General features: G+C 33.3%; 3 protein-coding genes across 3 annotated transcripts; 2 read left to right on the top strand and 1 right to left on the bottom strand.

The window, feature by feature from the left end:
* Positions 1–1,842: 1,842 nt before the first annotated feature.
* LOC111040434 (52 kDa repressor of the inhibitor of the protein kinase-like) lies at positions 1,843–2,168 on the top strand. Its single transcript, XM_022324357.1, has one exon. It carries the CDS (start codon positions 1,859–1,861, stop codon positions 2,165–2,167), a length of 309 nt encoding a protein of 102 aa, XP_022180049.1. The 5' UTR covers positions 1,843–1,858; the 3' UTR covers position 2,168.
* Positions 2,169–9,643: 7,475 nt separating this feature from the next.
* On the top strand, positions 9,644–11,813 carry LOC111040430. Its single transcript, XM_022324353.1, has 2 exons — positions 9,644–10,527; positions 11,442–11,813. The coding sequence occupies exons 1-2, from the start codon at positions 10,117–10,119 to the stop codon at positions 11,619–11,621; spliced, it is 591 nt and encodes a 196-aa protein (XP_022180045.1). The 5' UTR covers positions 9,644–10,116; the 3' UTR covers positions 11,622–11,813.
* Positions 11,814–14,415: 2,602 nt separating this feature from the next.
* Positions 14,416–15,613, bottom strand: LOC111040431. Its single transcript, XM_022324354.1, has 3 exons — positions 15,454–15,613; positions 15,061–15,208; positions 14,416–14,998 (listed from the first exon to the last, which is right to left on the bottom strand). The coding sequence occupies exons 1-3, from the start codon at positions 15,611–15,613 to the stop codon at positions 14,416–14,418; spliced, it is 891 nt and encodes a 296-aa protein (XP_022180046.1).
* Between the last annotated feature and the right edge of the window lie 1,748 nt (positions 15,614–17,361).

Consider the following 17,361-nt stretch of genomic DNA (forward strand, 5'->3'; position numbering starts at 1 on the left):
TCGACGGCATATTGCCTAAATATTGCCCCTGATTAAAGTCCCTCTTAAGGCGATTGGGCACCAGCCAATTTTTCTGTTAAAAACTACCTATTTAACTTCAATCGGTCCAATCATTGTATTGAAGCGATATGAGTTCTGAAAATGTACATGAATTCGGTATGAAGTCTTCTTGAGATCGGTCGGATTACATATATCAATTTTGCCCCTTAAAATTCCACAAATTTGACCTAAGTTTTTTGAAAAATATTAAACATTGTAGTAGTGTTTAAAATATAATATTAATTAAAACTGAAAAAGTGGCCCGACCGATCTCAAGTAGACTTCACGCTGAATTCAAATTAATTTTTAGAATTGCTATCGCATCAATACAATGATCGTTCGAAGGCATTGGCCAAGGTGTCTGTATGGACCTTGTCCACTGTCTCTAGGATAAGATTGCCTGATTTGGCTCTCCTTGACGTTATCTCGAAGGTGAGAGCTTCTTGGGGGACGGTGTCCTTCGCCTCCTTGACTATATCCGCATATGACACCTCTGATGCCTTCTCCAGGACCACTGCCTGCGTCTTGGGTGGTCGCCTGTGTTTTTTGCCGTCAGACTCCGGTGGTTTCATAGTGGCGGTGTCCGCATTGGGGGTTGAAGCTGTAGTTGTTCTTTTTTCTTCTTGTGTCTCCTCTTGACAAATGTGAATTCGGGAGGGTTGGGCTCTATCTCCTCCGTAGCTGGGCCAGCTGTTCGCGTTGCTCCCTGGTCCTTAGGCTTTGATGTGTCTACGGGCAGCCACTGTTACGGAGTTTGGGTTCCCCACCAGCACGGTGTGTCCGTCGTTGCGTCCTTGGTGCCACGGCTTGAACCGCAGGATGTCTCTGTGGGTTTGTCACCTCGTGTCACACTGTTGGACGTTTGTGACTGTACGTCGTGACCCTTGTTCTTGGCTGTTTGCATTGAGACGCTTTTCGGTCTCCTCTGGCTGCTGGTCCTCCGTGACTGGTCGGCCCTAGGAATCTTCTTAGACATGACGTAGAAGGCTTTGTACACTTCCTCAATGCTCCCTTTAAATGCACTAATTACATCCAACACCTCCTCTAGGATTCTATTGACTCAAGAGCATTCTCGTTTGCCACAATCCGGAGTTAAAGTCGACCAATGAAATAAAGATCCGCGAAGGGCTGAAGGAGTCAGGGCGGCCATAATTAGGGTTTTGGTCTCCCCGGGGCTTCAGCTAGCCCACCTCAAAAAACTCAAGGTAGGTTGGTCGATGTTGATCAAGGATTTGGAGCCTAGGCAAGGCTATGCAAGATGCTCTGCCTCTGTCCACGTGAGCAAAGATTGCGAGGGTGAAGAAACTAGGAGTTTTCGATGCAAGGTGGTTGGTCACCTCATAGCTTCGCGCAAACTCTTGCACCAGGATGTCCAGTCCGAAGAGTCGGACTGAAGCAGACGGGCTGAAGTGCCGGCCAAGTCGTCACCCTCGCCGTCATGGGCTGTTAACTCGTATTCAGAAATTGTTGACGTCTAGGTAGACAAAAGTAGTGCCAACGTACAAGCATTGAGAGTATGCAAGTTGGTAGTACTAATAGCCTAGTCCGTGTTTTAAGGTTATGTGAAACATTTAATTTACAATTTTTCATTTTCGCCGACTAATCGCCGTCGCCGTGTCTTCGTTAATCGTTTACTCATAGAAAACTAATAAAACGTTTACTCGTTTACTACGTTTACTTCGTTTACTCGTTTTTACTGCGTTTACTCGTTACATGTTTGGCGTTGCACATGGTAATATGGTATATTTTCTACGATTTGCACGTTTTTTAAATAAGTTTAATACTGTTTAATAATAAGTTTTTAATAATACTGTACGTAATGCCTTCACCAATATGTGTTGTAATGAGTTGCAAAAGTCGGAATGGAATTTCGAAACACCGTTTCCCCAAAAATGATTTACCACGATTTGAAGTGTGGGTTCAGAGGTGTGGTAATCCAAAATTACTGACCATGACACCTGATCAAATTTATAAAAGTTATTTGGTTTGTGATCTTCATTTTGATACAGATTGTCATAGTGAGGGGACAAAATTACTGAAACGAAATGCAATTCCAACATTATGTCTACCAGTTTGTGAGTTAATAAATTATTGTGTGAACCATATTTATGTTAAATGTTTGTGTTAAATGTTTGTGTTAAATTATTATAAATAAATATTTTATGTAACTTTTAATAAATGATATCAATGTAGATATTCGATCATAAACATGTTAAATTAGTGTAAGTAGATACATAATTTAAATGTTGACTACCCATCCAACAATAAGTGTAATTAAGTACCTAATTGTCAAACTACATGTGTTCCGGTCAAAGTGTTCTGGTAAATTAAATTTATTATAATATATTGCTTTATTGAATCTGCCATTTAAGTATTTGCTTCGCCAACTGCATGATTGCATGATAATATTTATTATTTATTGTATATAATAGGTACCCATTATTATAATCAGGGTTAGTAAATTGTGGTTATTGATTTTTATCTTATTATATAAATAATTGTATACCTATATTAAAATGTAATATTTTTTCTAAATTTCTATAGTAAGTAACATATTAAACCTGGTAATTGGTGGATCACATATTGGGTTGATAGTTGATTCCAAATACTGTATTTAATACTTTTTACATTCAATCAGATTATATATTTATATTAAACTATGTATATGCTTTTTTTTATATACTGACAACATGTCTTGACAAATTACAATATTTTATATTTTAATTGGTTTACAGGTTCGGCGATACACAGCCAAGTTGATTTGCCACAGTCTATTCTTCCAATTAAANAAGATCTTGGAAGAAATGTTCGTAGGACAAAGTTTGCTGATAAAGCATTAACATTTATTGTACGGGGTGTAAAACGCAAATTTAAACAGCCTATAGCATATTATTTTGCAGCAAGCGGAATCAAAACACCTGATCTCGTTGTAGCACTCAAAGAAGTGATAAGTGCTGTTCAATCAACCGGTTTAAATATTGTTGGTACCATCTGTGACCAGGCTCCTACCAATGTTGCAGCCATCAATATTTTAATGCGAGAAACTGTACAAAATTATGTGAAAAAGGGTATTGAAAAGCAGTCTTTTGGGTTTGAAATAAATGGACAAGAAATAGTACCATTATATGATGCACCACATTTACTAAAGGGTATTCGCAATAATTTAGTTACAAAAGACTTGGCATTTACGATGAATGGTACAAAAAGAATAGCCAAATGGAAGCATATTATCAATTTCTATGAAATTGATAAATACCGTCTTGATGTGGGTGAAAGAATGGTACCAAAACTGACGGATTCTCATATTTACCCCGAAAAAATGAGGAAAATGAAGGTTTCGGTTGCAGCCCAGGTGTTCAGTCAGAGAGTTGGAAGTATAATGCTTTTACTCTCTGAATGGTCAGGTGAGTTACTATAAAATCAGATAGTAATTTAATAATTGTTGTATTGTGATATTTTTCAATCATAATATTTTATGTTAAATAATAACTGTTATAGGTGGTAACGATAAACTGGAGAAGGGAGCGTCAGATACTGCAAAACTCTGTCTATTTATGGACAAACTATTCGACAGCGTTAATAATAGTTCCACAGTTATTCAGCCTGGGAAGGAATTACGTAGTGCTGTGACATCCACATCGATACATTGGCAATTCTGGAAGGACGCTCTATTGATATTGGAAAGTATGAATTTTGGAACCAGTAACGTCCCAACCATAAAAAATTGGATATCCACCATAAAAGGTTTTCAATATTTATGTAAAAAACTATTAAACAGTGGTTTCAAATTTGTATCATTGCGCTTGTTCAATCAAGATCCAGTTGAAAATTTTTTCTGTCAGGTCCGCAGTCATGGCTTACGAAATACAAACCCAACTTGTTTCCATTTTCAAAATTCATTTAAATCTCTTTTAATTAATAATTTGATTTCTCCTCAATCTGTAGGTGCAAACTGTCAAAAAGATAATTGTGAAAATTTAACAACGCTTAAGCAATTACTAACTTTAAATAAATCATCTTCTAATATAATCCAAATCAATCCACAAATAAACCTTTCTTCTATTACTCAAAATGTTGTAATTCCTCAAAAATCTAAGCTAGCTCTCTCATGTCAAACTTATGTTGCTGGTGCAATTGTAAATAAATTAAAAAAGTTAACATCTAATTGCAAATTTTGTTTAGAAACTTTAAAGTCAACAAATGTCAAAAATGATCAAATTTTAAAAGCTACACAATACAATAACTGTTCTTTACAAACTCCTTCGATTATTTCAACCAACATATATGCACACATTTTAAGTGAATTTAACTCTACTATTAATCTTATATTTAAAGAACCAAACATAAAATTATATTTTTTAAATAACATTAATCCTAAACTTAAAATGACAAATATATGTATACATCATGATACTAAACATTTATTTATAAGTGCTGCATTCAATTTATTGATGTTTGCTTTTACAGCAAATGTAAATAGGGTACTAAAAGGTGAAAAATTAAAAATGCTTTGCTCTGAAGAGGGTACAATTCTTTGTCTAGCAGAAAACTATTATAAACATTTCAAAATGAAAAAACATAAAATTTTAAAAAACTGTAATAAACTGTAATATTGTTATTGCATATTATTTTAGGTATTATCCTATGCTTTTTTATATAATAAAAGGTATTATCCTATGTTTTTTTTATATTATGCTAGGTATCATCTTATGTTTTATATAAAATGTATATTTAAATTTATATGAATATAAATATTATAACTATTATTATAACTTGTTTAAGAGGACGTGATACCCGCATGTGTTGTCTCCGTCTTACAAGTGCATAACATGGCAAATTCTACGCAAAGCAGAACACGTATAGCTTCGTTAGTTTAAAAATTAGAGTGAATTTACCTCTTATAAAATCTAAAGGTAAGATTATAATCTAGACAACCTCATAGGCTTTTTATTATATTTTAATTTTAAAGCAAGCTATGAGTATTTTAAAATTTTTAATTGTTTATACATCTTAAAGTACTCATAACTCGCTTATAAATTAAAATATAATATAAAGCATATGAGGTTGTCTAGATAATTATCTTACCTTTAGATTTTATAAGAGGTAAATTCACTCTAATTTTTAAACTAACGAAGCTATACGTGTTCTGCTTTGCGTAGAATTTGCCATGTTACGCACTTGTAAGACGGAGACAACACATGCGGGTATCACGTCCTCTTAATGTTAGGTATTAAGTATCCTTTGTTTTTTTTATATTATGCTAGGTATTACCTTATGTTTTATATAAAATGTGTATTTATATGAGTACAGTGGTCGCCGCTTATTGGACTCACGGTTAATTGACTCATTCGCATATTAGACTCAAAACGGTTGGTCCCGATTCGCACGGTTAGGTTAGGTTAGGTTTTTGAGTCATTCGCCTTATTGACTCATTCGGTTAATTGACTCAAATTGTCGGGTCCCAAAGTGAGTCCAATAAGCGGCGACTACTGTATAAATATTATAACTATTATTATAACTTGTTTAATGTTAGGTATTAAGTATCCTGTTTTTTTTATATTATGCTAGGGATTATCTTATGTTTTATATAAAATTTATATTTATTTTATAACTATTATTAAACTATATTAACATTTTGTTGAATAAATCATTTAAAAATTTTTTTGTCAAATGGTGTTCTATTTTATCAATTTTGTTACTATAAGTTTTCTTATGTAATACATTTTATATGTATTAATATACATAGTAAGTACATATACTTAATGTCCTATGTAGATAACTATAGAAGGAGTTAAGAATATTAGTAGCAACAATAATATTGAATCAGGTATAATATGAAAATTTGAAAAAGGCGCCATCTACTGTTAGTTGTGGTAGACATCCACCAGGAGCGCTATTGCGTCAACAAAGTATTTGCCGAGAGTGCCCTTTCTATTTTATTAGTTTTCTATGCTCGCCGTCATGCTCCTAACGGCAGACCCTCCTCCAGTGATTAGAGTTCTGCAGATAAACCTAAATCACTGCTGGATGGTTCAGTAGCTCCTCTTGCAAACTGCCGCTGAGCTCGGGACGGACGTAGTCATCGTCAGCGATTACAATCGCCCTATAGGGCAATCGGAGCAATGAATTATTAGTACGCATGGCAAGTGTGCGGTCTTTGTCCCGAACACATCGACAGCCATTGTCTCCGTCAAGGTTTTCCTTGGGCCAGGGTTGGTAGTACATTGCTATACAGTTGTAACTGCACTCCCAACTGCAATATCCAGGCGTTCGACCAATTTCTCGGTGATCTCGAAGCGTCGATCCGATACTAAGTCACTGAGGGGATTTACTCCATAGTGGGAGAAGATTTCAAAGCTCACTCTGCGGAATGGGGCTCATCTTCGGATGACATAAGAAGATCCCTCCTGTCAGCCTTCGCATCGGTGCTCGATCTCACGGTCTGCAACACGGGTACCCTACCGACCTTTAGAAGGATGAACGCATCATCGGTAATAGACATAACATTCGCACGAGCTGCGAATAACCGACCCCTGGTGTCCGATTGGTCAGTCCTCAAAAATCGATACACTGCCAGTGACCACGAGTACATCGCGTACTCGGTGTCAAAATTCGTGCCATGTCGATCGTCAGCGAGGGCAGTCCGTCCGGGAGGATGGTCTGTAAAGAATCTGTCCTCAGAGGCCATCAAGGACCATTGGGATCGTGCGGTCCCACTTTCCCCTCTCTCGGGGGATGCATCGGTGGAAGGCCATGCAGAACGGCTCCAGAAATTCTTGAGCCAGGTCTGTGACGCAGCAATGCCAAAAAGATCGTTGTCCAGTGGCAGGAGGGCAGTCCACTGGTGGAACGAAGTCTATCGCAGCCCGCAGGAGCTACTAGAGTGCGGGTTGTAGGGGTGACACCAGTGACCGCGAGGTGACGTTTTTAGCGCACAACCTGGCAATTAAAATGCTCAGAGTCGTTATACAGAAGGCGCAGGAGAGGTCTTAGCGAGAGTTGTGTGACTCCGACGATAGCGCCTCATCACTCTCTCTCTCAACCATACACTCTGGCCTAAAGCGGGAATATCGAGATTTAATGAATAATACGCGGTGGCCCAGTGTTACGCTCCCGGCAGTCCGGCGCGTGGGTCGCAGGTTCTCAAATCCCGTACCGTGCGATTTTTTTCATTAATTTCTGGACATCTCTCCCAAGACCAGCCAGCCACATTACCTGTGGTCGCGTCAATTTCCCCGCCTGTCACGCGGGAGACCGGGGTTCGATTCCGCGCCGGGGAGCCAATTGACACAACCACAGGTGATGTGGCTGGCTGGTCTTGAGAAAGATATTCAGAAATTAATGAAAAAAATCGCATGGTACGTAGGATTTGAACCCGCGACCCACGCGCCGGACTGCCGGACGCGCAACACTGGGCCACCGCGAATTAATCATTAAATTTCGATATTCCCCCTTAAGGCTAGAGTGGCAGTGTGTACGGTTGAGAGAGAGTGATGAGGCGCTGGGTATTGTACAGACTGGTCTGTAACGGCTAGATCAGCGGTCTCCTGCCATGGATATACTTACAAACGAATCAAAACCTATGCAAACTGAAGATATAACTACAATTAACACAAAAAAAAAATATTGAAAAACAACCACGTTCCTTTACTAAAAATAAAAAAAATAAACTTGAATTTCGTCAATTGTCGTCAAGTGAAGGTAATATAATAAGAAAATCCTTACTAAATAATACAAGTGTTTTAAATGTTCATTCATATGATGATCATTCTTATAGCGCTAAAAGAAAATGAATTTCTTAATATATTGCTGAATTGTATCTCTTTTAAATGACGATCGTAAGTGAATAATGAATATTGTGTTTTTTTTCGAATTGTGTATTATTAAATGTATTAACTATTAATGCATTTAACTATTTTAATTATAATTTATAATGTAAAAATTTTATGTTAGTTGGATAGTTATGACTTATGTTATTATAATAACATTATTTTTATAACAATATTTGTGTACTGTAATAATAATAATATCATTACACAATTGCTATCTGGGTATTAGTTCGAATATTGAAAATATTTATCAAAATTAAAATTTTATTATATAATTTACTTTTTATAGATAAAGATTGAAAATTTAAAATAATGTTCCAAGTAAATAGGTTGTACATTTATACTGTATTCTCAATAAATTGTGTATTTTTCAATTTTAAATTACGATATTGTATTTTTTAATAACTTATTATCTATTAATGTATTTAACTATTTTAATTATAATTTATATAATAAAATATAATATTATAATTTATAATGAAAATGATGTTATCGGTTTATCAATTTTATCACATTTTGATAACTGCAAAGAAGGGGCTAAATGTAGGCAATATTATATACCGACACAAAAAATTTTTTTCTGCGAAGATCCATTCGTCTTATATCCAAACCTTGTATCAACATAAGGTATCTCAGCAAAATAAAATAACCTGTGTTGCCAATTTAGCCATTTTATGGCTAGGACTATCCTTTTCTGATACCCATTCAGCCATTGAAATTTCTTAAATGCTTATAGCCATAAATCTAACATATTTCATATTCTAGGTTAGCCATTATTTGGCCATTTTTCATTAGTGGCCATTTCGAAATTCCACTGTATATTTTCAGTTTTCCATACTATATAATCTAAGGTAAATATTGATTGTAATGAAAATATACCTGATATCAACAATAAAAATTGATAAGTGCCAATCACAATTATAGATAAATCATGATATTCATTATCTTAAATCGTGATTATAATTTATAATAAAATTTAGCTGATTATCATATGATAATATACCAACATTTTAAATTTCCCGCATTAATTTAAATAATATTAAAATTATTATTTATTGTAATTTGTAAATAATCATACGCCCCAAATGATTGACTGTACGGTATGAAAATATTTGTTTTTTATTGTACTACAAATTAAATTATAAATCAATATACAACTATCCTTAATTTGGAATTGGAATTGCCAGTTATATTGATATAACATATTTTATATTTCATAGGTACATTTTATTTATCTACGGAAGGTTCTTTTTGTTAACAGTGTGTTATTCATAGTAGAAAAAGTTTGTTAATTGCTGCTCATTGTTCAATTTTGTCATGCGACTATCTGGAAGAGTTATGCAAAAAATATTTTAAAGAATCTGAAGCAGCATCTTACATGAAATTGCATAGATCCAAATGTACTGCAATCATTTCAAATGTTCTTGGGCCTCATTTCGCACAATATCTGAAGGAAAGCATTGGTGATAGTTTTTACAACATAATTATTGATGAATCGACAGATATAAGTGTTTTAAAGTTTTTAGGTATTACTATTATGTACTTTGATAAGAACTTTAAGAAAATCATTTCAGTTAAGATAGAATCGTGTGGTGCTCAAGAAATAGTGACAGAGGTAAAGGTAACTTTAATTAGTAAAGTGTTGGATCTTCAAAAGTTATGTGGAATAGGAACTGATAATGCGTCCGTAAAGGTGGGTGTAAACAATGCTTTAATCCATATACGTTGTGTGTGCCACTCATTGCAGTTAGCTGTGTCTGCTGCTGCATCAGAAACCCTTCCGAGAAATATTGACTATTTGGTAAGAGAAACGTATAATTGGTTTTGTCACTCAACTTTGCGTCAAGCACAGTATTCAAATTTATATAGGGCCATAAACGATGGTCATGATCCACTAAAAATAGTTAGGTGTTGTGAAACAAGATGGCTGTCTATAGAGTCTGCTGTTAGTCACATCTAAATCAATGGTTAGAGCTTAAAACCTTATTTAGTGTAGCTAGGACCAAAGAAAAGTGCTATGCTGCTGATGTACTCTTTGAAATGTATAACGGCAACATGAATTTGGCGTATTTAAAGTTTTTATATCCGATATTGGAAGAAGTGCAATTAGTGAATAAATAAAATAATATCCTTTGAATCGAATACAGCTGACCCAAGTAAGTTGCTCAAAGATTTAACAAATCTCATTTATTCTGTTTCTAAGAGGTTTGTAAATCCAAATTGTCGGGAAGATCCCTTAACTTGTAATATGAATAGTTATACAGTGCAAAATGTTTACTTTGGGTATGAATTTGAGCAAATCTTAGCATCTTGTCCATCTTCTAAAGAAAAAAAAGACCATTTGAAAGAGAGATGTCTGCGATTTTTTCAAGTTCTTCTCCAACAGTTACAACAGCGTCTTCCTAAAAATGTTAATATCTTACAAACCGTTTCACTGATATCAGTTAAAAACACACTGCAGGTTATAAAGGATCCACTTACTCCTTTGGCGCAATTTTTGAACGTTGAAAACAAAATTATTGATAAAATAAATATACAGTGGTCTAATATACTAAATGTCAAGTGGACTGAAACATCAAATACCATAAAGTTTTGGAATGAAGTAGCTTGTTACACAGATGCTAGCGGATCTTACCCATTTGCAGAAGTTTCAGATCTGGCAATGAGAATACTAAATCACTAAATACTAATCACTGTAAGCCTATAAAAGCATATCATCAAAAATTAGCTATTGAAAAACCTAAAATAGCAGATTTACTATCATTATGCTCAATGGGGCTTGTTCCCTCAACCTACCACGACTTCTACAAATCACTGCAATCAAAATAACACAATATTTCTTTTATTATTATAATTATATTTGGAGTATATTAATTTTGTTAATTTTGTTTATTCATCTGTTATAAAGGTCATAACAGGTTATTATTTTTTTTTATTATATTTTGAGTATGATGTTTATTTTATTGTTTTTTTTATTAATCTGTTATTAAAGAAGCAAAAACAGATTTTTGTTTTAATCATTATAATATATTAACCATGTTTAACTAAAAGTTGTTAATCTTTTTTTTTTATTTAAGATGTTATTTTTTAAATTAATATTATGAAAAATATGTTTGCTTCATTAAAAGTCAAGTGTTAAATTTATTGAAAAATAAAATATGACTGTATTAATGTTCTAGTATTTTATTTATTTTGAGTCCTACGCTGAACAATAAATTATTGTTTATGACGTCAAATAATAATAATATTATAATACCAAATTATAATTATTTAGTTATGGCAGCCACCGAGGAAAAAGGTAGTAAGTATAGATACTACTTTTTTTCTATAGATTTCTGCCAACGAAAAAGGTAGTAAGTATAGATACTACTTTTTTTCTATAGATTTCCGCCAACGAAAAAGGTCGTAAGTAGAGATACGACTATTTTTTATAGGTAGTATCTCATAAAAAACCTTGAAGTTATGATTTTTTTTAATAACTAAGTTTTTAAAATAATTATAGTCTTTTTAAATCTATCAGTGACAACATTTTTGGAAATTTATGTTAAAAAATAGAATTAGAATCTAAATTTGAATGTTTATTTTCTTCATACTGAAAAGTTGAAAAAAACGAGTTACGACCTTTTTCGCTGGGGCAGTCGTCTTGTACTTCCATGGTCTAATGCCGAAGTAGAGCAATTGTTCAGTCAAATGAATGTGGTAAAAAGCAAATTAAGAAACAAAATGGGGCCAAAACTTTTGGATGCAATTTGAAGTACAAGAGCAGGTTTAACACGTTCAATGCCACGGTCGACGCGTAGTCGACAAATGTTATGTATATCTTTATGGGTGTATTATTTGATCGGTTATAGACGCACTGTTTCAATATTTGTATGTGGTTATTCAGTAGGATGTCGTGATTTCAATGGTATATTTGGATTTTGCGTAGCTATTTTTAGCGAGTTTTAATTAATTTTTCCCGAATGACGACGACGGCGACGGCGATGCCGATTACGCGGTTGTGCTATTTCCGATAATATATTAATATCATATTATTTTCGTTGTGACTATAATATTCTGACGAAATAGTATTAAGGTACGTTTTCCCTGTAGCGTCCAGACGCAGCGTCCAAACGCAGAAAATCGAGCCGCCTAGACGCAGCGTCAAGACGCAACGTACGCCCGTTTTCTCTGCATGCGTCTAGACGCAGTAATTTTTGTATTTTTGATCAAATTACATTCACCGAAATTCAATCATAGTGCTTACGACCGTGATCTAATACACACGTAGGTTTCATCACCTTCATCATGATGCAACGACAATTAATTTTGAATAATAACCTTATGATTTGCGAGATTCTCAGACAAGATGCAGCATTTGAAGATGAATTACTTTTAAGGATGATTCCCAAACCGAGAAATGCATCCAACAGCATAATAGCTACGAGAGAAACCGAAGGATTTTTTAAAAAACTGATTGAAGGACATCTTTTTAATAACGAAGTTAAATTTCGAGAATTTTTCCGTGTAAATAGGGAACAATTTAATTTCATTTTGTCATTGGACAAAGATGATCTTACAAAAGAACCAACTATGCGAGTACCTGTACCTATATCTCCCGACGAAAAATTGGCAATAACTTTAAGGTAAGCATATTAAGAAACATTATTTAAAAATTCATATTTAAATTTTCATTAGTTTCAAATTCGTTTTTCGTGATACCTATGATATCATTGCATTCAAATTTAACACAAAAAGACCTACTTTATGACCGAGGTTTATTAATTTTGTAAATAAGAATAAAATCGTTAAGATATGAATTTTATTATTATCATCTTATTATTAAGAAGGAAAACTCTGACTTTTTTAAAAGCTGAACTTTGTCTAAAGTATGTTATTTTCAAATTCATTCCGTGACCTTAACCTAATATATTTATTTTAAACTTATGTTCCAGATTTTTGGCTACAGGTGAATCTTTTCGGTCTTTGTCGTTTTCTTTCCGAATTTCTTACAGCTATATTAGCGTAATAGTGAAAGAAACGTTGGCAGCATTAAAAAAAATGTTAATGCCATTATTTTTGCCAAATCCCAATACTATCGACTATAAAGTTAAAGCTAATGAATTTTACACGAAATGGAACTTTCCAAACTGCATTCTTGCGATTGACGGAAAACACGTAAGAATCCGATGCCCTAATAATTCAGGCTCTTTGTATTTTAATTACAAAGATTATTTTTCTATTGTATTAATGGCAATGGTTGACGCGAACTACAAATTTATTGCGATCGATGTTGGCTCGTTTGGAAGAGAAGGGGATAGCGGAATATTTTTAAAATCTAATATGGGACAGCAAATTTTAAATTGTAAGTTCAAATTTCCACAGGATTGTGCACTTCCCAATACAAATTTAGTAGTACCTCATGTAATACTTGGCGATCAAGCATTCAGATTACATAAACACATATTACGACCATTTTCACAAAAATCAGCTAGAGGGGATAGTGGAAAAACTATATTTAATTATCGTCTCAGTCGTGCTAGACGAGTGACAGAAAATGCATTTGGTCTGTTGAGCCAAATATTTAGAGTGTTCTACCAACCAATAAATATCAACCCGAATACATGCGATGACTTAATAATTGTAACATGTTGTTTACACAACATGTTACGAGATGCCTACTTGGAAAAAAATGGAAAAATTTATTATCAATTTGACTCACAACAACCTAATCCTGACGGAAACATGACGCCCTTGGAACACGAAAGGGGCTTTTTGAGTACAGAAGGACTTGCTGTAAGAGACATTTTCAAAGATTACTTCGTAAATGAAGGAGCAGTACAGTGGCAAACATGAATAGTACTCACTACTCGTACAAACTAAAATATTTTTCAGTTTTAGCACATTTATTTTATTTTTTAAATATTATTTTTGATTAATATTATGTTTATAATTGAATGCTTTCAATGTATACTTTTAATCAAAATTAATATAGTGTTCTGATATCCATAAAATATACCTATACGTTATTTATATTATGTTTAGCTACATCCTGTGGGGTTCTTAACAATGAATAATAATTTGTAATATGAATATAAAAATGAAATTATATTTAGTTTAAATTAGCAATACGGACGGAAGGAGTCAACAAAATCAATATGTTCTATTTCTATATGAATCTATGTGTACATTTAGGTATACGTTTTTGGTTTTTCTGTGATCAATTATAATAATCTTTAAATATCTTAAATTGATATTGTCGACAATTTAGATTTTACCGTTATCGCTGGAAATAATTGGTTTTATATTTGGAACAAATACTCTAAAATATATATTATAAATAATCTTTTGGTTTATTGAAAATGAAAGTATGAACATATTTTAAAATACACTTGGGTATCAACTAGTTATAGTTTGAAAATTATTAATTATTAAAATTCATAACAAAATTAACAAAATAAAAGTAATTTCCAATAAATCGTAAAAATAAAAATAAAAATAGTCAACTTCTAAAATGATTAAAAAAATATTATTAATTAATATTAATGATATCGAAAGAAAAAATTAGTTAATTGTCATCTTCATAATTGTGCGTCTTGTATAGTTCAAATCCATGCGATGATGACGAAGTGGATGGCGAAGGACTTGGTTGTGCCACGTGACTCTGTTGAGATGGAAATTGATAATCGAAATATTGGGGCTGATATACTTGAGGTTGTGGACCAACTTGTGGTTGAAAGTTAGAATATTTATCTTCCAAGTGGCTGACAAGAATTAAGATTTGCAGCTTTGCTTCGTTTATGGCACGCGGTGGTAGTTTTTTTACCGTCGTCGAAATACTTTTAAAAAACAGATCTACACTATCCTCATGCTGATTACCAATACTTGAGACTAAAATCTCATTTTGTGCCTGGATTTTAGATAGTAAATTATCCGTTTCTTTTGATCTTTTTGATAATATTGCACTTATTTTATCCTCTTTGGACCTAATCCGTTTTCCCGCGTACGATGATATTGATGGTAAATCTGAACATGTATTTGGAGATTCGAATGTATCCTCGTCGTTTAGCGTATGATTTTGTGTGTCATCTCCGTCTTCAGCAGTTGACAAAGAAATATCATTTTCTTGATTTTTGACGTTTGATGTAGTCCTTTAATTTTTAAACTTTAATTTCAGTACATTATTAATAATTAAAAAAAATATTTTCAATACTTTCTTTCGTATTCAACTGAATCCATAAACGATAAGTATGACAGTGTCCTATTCACTTTTTCAGAAGTTGCTGACCCAGTCGACAGTTTTTTTTTCTGTTTCATATATGTATCTCTTATGTTCCTCCACCTTTTTTTGCAGTCTTCATCTATAAAAAATTAAACTATTTAGGTATACTACTATTAACTAATAAATAATTAATTATTAAACTATTTAAGTATTTAAACTTCTATAATTTAAAAGTTTATAAATAATTATAATAATAACAATTATATAATCATAATTTGTATTTAAAATAAAGTAGTATTTAGTAATTACATTCAAAAATATACATTCAATATGATTTTAGTGATCTAATTAATACATAATCAGACAATTATATTGAGTACGTACCTGTTCTACCGACTTTTTCAGAAATAATTTTCCAAATTTTTTCTTTAAAATGAATATCTTTATGCTTAGGGTGAGCACTGTCAAAAATTTCCCTATTTTGTTGGACATATTCAATTAAAATTTCGTCCTCAGTTGAGGAAAAAACAAATTTTTTCGACATTATCAAGCTTTTGACGCAAGAGGTCCGTACACGACACTAGTCCAGACTAATACTGCGTCCGGACGCACTGCGACATTTACCGACGCGCTGCGTTAAACGCAAGTAGGAAAACAGTCACAACTAAAATGCATGTATCTAGGAACAATGCGTCTGACGCTGCGTTTGGACGCTGCGTCTGGACGCTGCAGGGAAAACGTACCTTTAGTTTATTTTAATAATCTACAGGGTGTATCTTGCTCGGATGTATAATAACAATAAATGTATATTTATGTTCGCATACTATGGTACACCCTACATTCATATTTTTACATACCGTTTATTATATATTTAATTTGATTCCCATTTGTCTACGACAAAATTATTATGATTTGGTAATACAGATTATTTGTAAAACACATCAATATTCCGAGAAAGTTTGAACAGAGTGCTAGTAATTTGTTTCTTGGTTTCGTAGAAATAAATACAATTATTTTCATGACGTAAACGACATTTTATTACTCGATTTCTTTGATAAGTTTTTTGAGATAATTAGTTGATAAATTCTTCCCTTTTTTTCATACAAAATGGACAGTAATCCGGGTACATTAAAATCACCTCCAATAAAAAAAAAAACGACTGACCGATCAGGAAATTTTTAATTTAATTGAAAACTCTTTGTCCAGTGATGAGGACTTCGATCTTAGTTCTGGCACAGATTTGGGTGAAGGTGACTCTGCCGATGATGATGTCGATTTTGAAGAACCTGCAGACAATGCTGTGGGTGAAATGGTTTTTGGTGAAATTGATGACAATAATGTGACTGATACAGATGATGCTATTATTGATGAGGTAAGTCCGTTACGTTTAGATGAGGAAAATAGTGAAACTGGTACATTTCACCGCCACTAATGTCTCCACCCACAACTCGGAATAGGATAATAAAACAACCAACAACACGTGTTTCGGCTCCAAATTATAATTGGTTGGACCATTCGACTAATTTGGACACTATTGATTTTCATGAAAATGTTGGGTTAAAAATAAGACCGGATGGAGACCAACCAATTGATTTTTTAAATTTATTACTGACCAATGGTTTTTTCGAATTCGTTGTTAGAGAAATAAACAACTATGCAACAGATTTATACATGAATAGATCCAGCGATAAATCCCGTATAACAAAATGGGTAGACACAAATGTAAACGAACTGAAAGTTTTTTTTTGGCTTGCTTTTACACACAAGCACAATAAAATTGCCTAAAATGTCAGACTATTGGAAAACCGACGAACTATTTAATTTGAACTGTTTTCGAGAAAAAATGAGTCGAAATAGGTACATGTTGATTATGAGCGCTTTACATTTTTGTAAAAATCCCGAAACTGATGAAGAGGTACCCAGTCGCATATATAAAGTTGAAAAAGTTTTGGATTTTTTCAATAAACGAATGCAAGAAATATATCAGCCTTCTGAAAATTTGTCGTTAGGCGAATCGATGGTACTTTGGCGCGGCCGTCTAGTATTTCGGCGTTAAGTTGTACAATGTACATGTTAACTGAACACCAAGGACTTGTACAACAAATTATGATTTATTCTGGCCAAGGTACTGGTGTATTGCCCGGAGTTAGTCATACCGAATATATCGTGGAAAAACTAATGGACAATTATCTTGACAAAGGTTATTCGTTATTTATGGATAACTATTACAACAGCGTTCAACTAGCCCATAAATTATTGAAAAGAAAAACATATTGTACCGGAACTCTACGT

Source organism: Myzus persicae, unplaced genomic scaffold (assembly GCF_001856785.1).
Source record: "Myzus persicae strain clone G006 unplaced genomic scaffold, MPER_G0061.0, whole genome shotgun sequence".
Taxonomy (NCBI): domain Eukaryota; kingdom Metazoa; phylum Arthropoda; class Insecta; order Hemiptera; family Aphididae; genus Myzus; species Myzus persicae.